Here is a 7,659-nt window from a genome sequence, read left to right as displayed (position 1 = left end):
ACCGTTAGATCTCACCCTGGGTCTACACACCTGAATCAAATGGTTAGTTCATTACCAGGCATCTGGAGAACTTCAAGACATGTTGAGGAGGTAATTTAGCCATATGAATCAGCTGTGTTGGATCAAGGACACGTCTAAAACCTGCAGGACACCGGCCTTCGAGGCCTGGAGTTCGACACCTGTGCTCTAAGTGTAATCGAACAGCTTATTAAACTCACTGCAGTCTGTCCTACCTGGACATCAGGACAGACATCAGCTAGTTTTAGTGATCAGTGATAGAGTGTAGAAGAAGATGAATGATGACATGTTTGCTACTGTGTCTAACTGTGAGGAACTGAAGCAAAGGCTGAGGACAGACCCTGGATTCATCTGAGGACTTTGGTGGTCCTGCTGATGTGTTCAGTCTGTGATCGGACAGAGAGCAGGGGTCCAGGACCTGATGGGATTCAAACCATCAACTGTGTTTATATCCGTCACCACAGCTTCACATTTCTTTGATTTTCTCTTAAATGAGCTTCATAGTGTTCTTGGCTGGTTTTGTTTTTGCTCTACACATCCTTCCACAGACGACACCATCATATACACCAAAGGTGGTTAAATAAGTCCAAACTCCTCTTACTGAATCATACACTTCCTGTGTCTCTTTGGTGTCAGGCAGAACATCAGTCTAACACCTCATTATTTCACTCTGACCTCTATGTTGGTAGAACGTGTTAGTAGAAACATGTTGAGCTGTGTGGATGGACTCAAACGTATTGATAAGCCATGTGTTAGAAACAGTTCTCTGTGTTCGTCTCTAGAGCTGAAGAAAGAAGACACAAAGAACACCAACTGGGTGAAGTCCAGGTGTTTGACTTGTTCAGTGTAGAGCACTGTGACCTGGATGAACCTACGCATCACTATGATGTTCTCAATCATAGACTATGTTTTCATCATGTTAGAGACTGTCTCCCAGTTGAACCTACCAGTGATGGACACAGTGGAAGTGATCTTGGTCCTGCTGATGTTACAGATTGATGTCAGGCTGATCTTTATTATCACTGATGGACAGATTCATTTGGTTTTTGTGTCGTTCAGACTTCAGTATCACTGCTGCAGGTTGGATGAACTCTTATACTACGAAACAGGTTTGTGTTTCTTTTATTTGACATGATTCACCAGGAAGTTCTGATCAGTTTGTCTTTCCTGTCTCCTTTTAGTCTGAAAGAACTTGGCTTAAAGGTGCTTTTATTTTGGAGTCTCCTCTGACTATAATCATATATTTAATGTGAGGTATTGTTTGAGTGGAGCCTTTGAGTGGTTTATCTACACGGATCTATATTCATCAGGAGAGGATACATCATGTTTTTATGACATTATTGTTCTTACTGATCAAACCAACAGAGCAAAGATGTTTAAAGGGTTTAGTGTGAAGACTGTGATCCAGGTCTGAAGGAGATCCACGTCACCGTCCTGTCAAACCTGTCGCTCACTCAGGACTAAAAGTCTTTTTATTTTCTGACATCACTTCCTGTGCTGTAAGTCCCGCCTCCCTCAGTGTGAGCAGCTCTGAGGTTAATACTGCCCTGATCACCTCATGTGTGTATTTAAGCCCTCAGTCTTCCTATATTCAGTGTCGCATCGTCTGCGTAAGATTCCCAGTTATGTCATAGTCGTCACAGTTCTCATAGTCACAGTCATAGAATTAGCTTCATAGATTTACCATAGTTTCATAGTCTTGTATAGTGTTCAGTGTCATAGGTTTTTTACAGTCTGTTTTCCAGTTGTCTTTCCTGCACTCTTCTTAGCTTTTGTTTTGCCTTCTGTCATTAGCCATAATAAAGGCTCATTTTTTGTTAAGTCCAGTTTTGTCTCATTGCCTCTGTCTGCTCTTGGGTCCTCTACTCACTTCACACGGTCTGCCCCGGCAGTCCGTGACAGGCTACATCTTTTTGTAACTAACAAGCCAACAAACATGCAGCGTCATTGACTGTAGGTCTGTGTGTGCAGGCGTGTGTGCTGGAAATGAATGGAGTCATCTCTGAACCTTACTGTCTATGCCCTGAACTAACCATCAGCAGCTAGCTGTCAATAACAGAGTTAAGCAGGAGGGATGGCAGATAGCTAAATGTTACTAACACGTGTCACTGTATTGTAGCAAACAGCTACTTAAGTTACAATTCAGTGAAACTGACATTGATCCTTGACAGTCGGCTACATCACTGGCAGCCTCTGGCTTTTCCTCACAGGAGGCTCGGCTGGCAATTAAACAACTAACTAACCAACTACAGTCAACAAACCATCAGCTAACTTAACAACACAGGTATTTACCTCCTTTTGGTTTAACTTTTTTTTTCTTTTTTACAAGCGGTTGGTCTGGACCAACAATTAAATAGTGTCCTTGTTGGATGCAGATATTAAGGCTTCCTCCTCCGTTATAACTGTTCTCTCTTCTCAACAAATGATGACACAAAGGAATCAGCACTGACTATTTGACACACATGCTTCTCTTTTTGCAAACAGACATTGCACTATAAGGGTAACCTAGCACACAATGATTGGACAGTAAGTAAGTAAAATTTTATTTATATAGCACATTTCTAGATAAAAAGTTCACAAAGTGCTTAACAAAGTATAAAAGAAAAAAAGACAAAAGTTGACAAAATGCAATTCTAAAAAGATGTGTTTTTAGTTGTTTTTTTAAAAGTGACCACTGAGACTGCAGATCTTAAGTTCCGAGGAAGAGAGTTCCACAGTCTAGCAGCCACAGTGGCAAAAGCTCTATTTCCCTTGGTTTTCAGCCTTGCATGCTGAATAACAAGTAGGCCCTGAACACATGACCTCAGGGACCTACTAGGGACATAGGGCTGTAAAGATTCAATGATGTAGGCTGGTGCTTGTCCTTGAAGAGCTTTAAAGGTCAGAACCAATATCTTAAAATGGACTCTGAATTCAACAGGGAGTAAGTGCAGCTGTATAAGCAATGGTGTTACATGAGAGTACTTAGATGGTTTTGTCAGAAGCCTTGCTGACAGCACAGCTGATGATGCTGGGAGATCCTATACGAAGCAACACAGAAACACTGAGAACTTTAAACATTGATTATATTGAGATAAGCAGCCGACCCAGTCTAGATAAAGGCGAGCAGCTGGGACCGCTGCTGCACCAAAAACAGGTTTCAGTGTTTCCATGTGTGTGTGTGTGTGATGTCTTTACTTATACTGGTCAATAGACTTTAGTCAACACATGATTGAAAGGTGTTACACATGAAATAAAAACAGTGTTTCATCTTTATTCCTCTGAAGCAGCTGCATTATAACCAATCTGCTCCTTTGTGGCCTTTAAAACAGCTTAAATAACTGTTGTTATATTTGTTTCTGCTCCTCTTGGACAGACGACTCTTGCAAAGACATTTTTGAATTTCAATGTGACTTTAACTGGATAAATATGGGATATATAAACGTCTGCAACAAACTGATTCCAGCTTCTACCTCATGATAGGAATGTTTTTGTGGCTCAAGATGACCTGATATCTTTCATGATGGAGACATTTGACACATGTTTCACATATTATAGACCAACAAGTTATTCATAGCAGTTTAAATACAGTGAGTCACTTTTGGGCCCAGCAGATAAAACAGAGCCAATATTTCCTTCTTTAGTCTAAGGAGCTTTGAAAGAAAAGCATCTGGACTTCTTGAGTTGCTTGAAGACGTTTCACCTCTCATCCGAGAAGCTTCTTCAGTTCTAAGGACCAGTGGTGGAGAGTCCCAGATTTAAACCCAGTGGGAGTTTCCCCCCAAAGAGGGACAAAGGACCCCCTGATGATCCTCTAATCACATGAGCCAAGGTGTGAAAGTGGGTGTGGGTCCCAATCAGCCAGGGTTTCGGGTGAGCTCATTTTGAAACCTGGCCCCACCCTATCATGTGATTTCCTGAGGTCAGATGGCCCAGGATGTGAGTGGGCGTTAAGGCGTCTGGGAAGGGATCTCAAAGCTGGATTATAGATGGCAGACAGTTGGTGTCGTAAACCACCGCCTCTGTTCAAAGATGGTCGCTCACAGTAGACGTAAATGGCTTCTTTCACTCCTCTTTCAAACCATCTGTCCTCTCTGTCCAAAATGTGAACGTTGGCATCCTCGAAAGAGTGACCTTTATCCTTTAGATGCAGATGAACAGCTGAGTCTTGTCCCGTGGAGGTGGCTCTTCTATGTTGTGCCATGCGCTTGTGAAGTGGCTGTTTGGTCTCTCCGATGTAGAGGTCTGGGCATTCCTCGCTGCACTGTACAGCATACACCACATTGTTCAGTTTGTGTTTAGGAGTTTTGTCCTTAGGGTGAACCAGTTTGTGTCTGAGTGTGTTGCTGGGTCTGAAGTACACTGGTATGTCGTGCTTGGAGAAAACTCTCCTGTGTTTCTCTGATACACCGGCTACATAGGGGATGACAACGTTGTTGCGTCTGTCTTTCTTATCCTCCCTCGCTGGTGTCTGATCTTCTTTTCTGTGCCTCTTTGTTGACTTTAAGAAAGCCCAATTAGGATAACCACATGTTCTGAGTGCTTCCTTTACGTGTGTGTGTTCCTTCTTTTTTCCCTCATGCTTAGAGGGAACATGTTCTGCTCGGTGGTGTAGGGTCCTGATTACTCCAAGTTTGTGTTCCAGAGTTCCCTTCCCAGACTTTTATATATCCCATATTTATCCAGGTATGCATCAGCTCACTCCCTGTGGCTACTTGGCGGGGCCTGGAGCCTGTCGCTCGGTCAGGCCTCTTCCGGGGCAAAGGGGGCCCTCGAACCTCCGGCCTCGGGGCCTGCAGCTCGGTTCACTCTGGCACAGCTGGCTGCCGGCAGAGCTGGCGGGCGCGCCAGTGCAGCCCCCTCTGGCTTCTGCTCCGTGGCTACTGGATGACCCCCTCGTCTGGGGATCTCCTCAGCCCTTCCCAGGAGGGTGGCACGGATGCCCCTCCGGTGGTACTCCTTGGGCTCTCGCACTCTGGGGTCCCTGGATGTCTGGAGCCTGGATCTCCTCCATGTCTGCTTTATGCACTGGGGGACGGGACTATGGGCCTCCACACCCTCTAGCAGACCGTTACATGGGGAAACCTTTTGTATACAAGCGCGCTGATCCACACAGGTGTGCACACGGGTGTTCACTGCACGTAGACATAAACTACACCTTTCTTAGCTGCTACTTCAAAGCACATTGTGCGCTGTCTGTGCTGCACAACAACATTCAATATTTAGTATTTATTGCTGTTTACACTTAGCTAGATTAATGTGATGATGTTGTGTTTAGTATGTTGCTCTGTTTTTTTGTTTTCTCTTCTTTTTCTCTCAACAGGTGATCCAGGAGATTTTTTTTTCTTTGTCTTTGTAAGTGCCCTTTCTCACTGTCCCTCTTCCCCTCTGTTTTTCTTTTCCTTCCTCTCTTTCTTTCTCCCTTTCCTATCCCCCAATCATGTCTGTCCCATCTGTAACAACTGAAAATAAAATAAATAATAACAACAAAAGTTGATCAAATGGACCAATGCGGCAATGCCATGATGATCCATTTGGCAAAATAAATCCATTTGGTATCCTTGTTGGTCTTCAGACAACAATTCTGACGGCTAAAGAACCAAATGGGACAGACGGAAAAAAAAAAAGAAAAAAGAGCTGAAGAAGCTTCTCGGATGAGAGGTGAAACGTCTTCAAGCAACTCAAAGAAGTCCAGACGCTTTTCTTTCAAAGCTCCTTAGACAACAATGACCTGGATGACTGAGAACCTTCACAGACATTTCCTTCTGTATTTAAGTGACGTGTGTCACAGATGTGACCTAGTAAAGTGTAGCTGAACATTAGTAACGTTATTAAAACTGTCGTGGCGTGCTTTAAAGTTAGCGTCAGCTAAAGTAATATACTAGCAAACAACTATTTCCAGGTTCAATTTCCATGATAGAGATGATGCTCATTGCAAAAGAACATTGCAAAACATTCAGAAGCCTTTTTATTATGAAGTCTGTTTCTGTTAATGAGGAAATCATATTCAAACTGATTAAACAGACATTTTTCAGTAGTTAGCTGCTATGCTGAAGCTGCTTCCTGGAGCACAACCCTGAACAATGAGAAAAAATTTTAAAACGCCATCTGTGCTCATTAAACTGACATCATGCAGTTCATCTTCTCACCAGCAGAGGGCCACAAATCACTATCAATGAAGAGTTGTTTTTATAGAATGGCAGAAACATGCTGAATGTCTCTAATATTTGATACACTGAGTACTACTGGGTGTCCACTTATTCAGCCATGATGGAAACATCCCATTAAGAAAAATAAATCAAACATTTGGATTCATTTCAATGAGCTCAGACTAGTTGAAAATGAGGAGCTGGTTGTGAACTGAGCTTCAGAAAAACAAAAAACTGAAGCTTTGAGTGGAGAAACAACATTGTGGATCCTGAAATAATGGGAGCTTCCATCTTTAAAGGACTGAAGAGGAAGAAGTTTACAAGGAATCATTCAGAAGAGTTTCAAACATCAACTGATTGAATCCATGAATCTGAAAACATGTTTGTGAGTAAAGAGACAGACATGTACAGACTGAACTATCTGTTCAACAGTCAGAGTATTTCTCTAACAGGAGACACTCTTTACACTTCACTTAGCACAGGGACACTGAGGAACCGTATGCCATGAACCCAAATCTGAACCCGGGATAAAGAGTTTGAGTGAATGTGGTGTTGAAGGTGTGGAGGTGGATCAGAGTGTCAGAGGAGACTCTGTAGAAGGACAGAGTGCCAGCAGGACAGTCCACATACACTGCTGCTCTGTTAGAGACAGAGGAGGAGGAGGAGGAGGAGGAGATCTGTGTTTTTATCTTATTGTGCCAGACACACTGAGGACCTTCGTCAGTGCAGTACAGACTCCAGGACTGATCATTCCCTCCAAACCAACAGTCATCATTGCCTCCTTTCCTTCTGATGCTTCTGTAACTCACTGATATAAAAAGCTCTCCTCTCCACTCGACCTCCCAGTAACAGCGACCAGTCAGACCATTTCTACACAGCAGCTGTTCCCAGTAATGAAATCTGTCTGGATGATCAGGATATGACTGAACCTGCTTCACATGTGTCACCTTCCTGTTGTTGTCAGACAGTTGGAGGTTTGTGTTCACTGTGTTTGTGTCGATTGTGAGTTGACAGGAATCTGATGGAGAGAACAAACACAATCCAGCTGCAGTTATTGATCCATCATCTGTTCATTGATTGACACTTTGATGATGACTCCTGACATGATGAAGATGGTTGAATGTGTGCTGCTTTGTTTTCATGAATCCCATTAAAAACACACTTACACTTCCTCAGACCTGGTCTCAACCATCGGACTCCAGCAGGCTCCACCCTGAAAGGATGAGGAGTCAGAGCAGTCAGCATGCACACATGGACATTACATGGCTCTCATACACATACTGTTAAATGGTAAATTGGCTGTATTTGTATAGCACTTTACTTAATTCAATTCAATTCAATTCAATTTTATTTATATAGCGCCAAATCACAACAAAAGTCGCCTCAAGGCGCTTTATATTGTACAGTAGATAGCACAATATTAAATACAGAGTAAACCCAACAATCATATCATATGACCCCCTATGAGCAAGCACTTTGGCGACAGTGGGAAGGAAAAACTCCCTTTTAACAG

At 43.0% G+C, this 7,659-nt stretch overlaps 1 protein-coding gene across 1 annotated transcript in view; it reads right to left on the bottom strand.

Moving 5' to 3' along the window:
• Positions 1-6,619: 6,619 nt before the first annotated feature.
• LOC134620284 (uncharacterized) overlaps positions 6,620-7,659 on the bottom strand; it is a 342,368-nt gene continuing 341,328 nt past the window's right edge. Inside the window, exons 27-28 of the mRNA XM_065470090.1 lie at positions 7,313-7,359; positions 6,620-7,164 (exon numbers count right to left, since the gene is read on the bottom strand). Coding sequence (XP_065326162.1) covers positions 6,620-7,164; positions 7,313-7,359 — 592 coding nt within the window. The remainder of the gene's footprint in view (positions 7,165-7,312; positions 7,360-7,659) is intronic.

The sequence above is a fragment of the Pelmatolapia mariae genome, linkage group LG3_W (assembly GCF_036321145.2).
Source record: "Pelmatolapia mariae isolate MD_Pm_ZW linkage group LG3_W, Pm_UMD_F_2, whole genome shotgun sequence".
NCBI lineage: Eukaryota > Metazoa > Chordata > Actinopteri > Cichliformes > Cichlidae > Pelmatolapia > Pelmatolapia mariae.
Note: the sequence above shows the minus strand (reverse complement) of the source record. Positions and strands in the feature narration are given on the sequence as shown.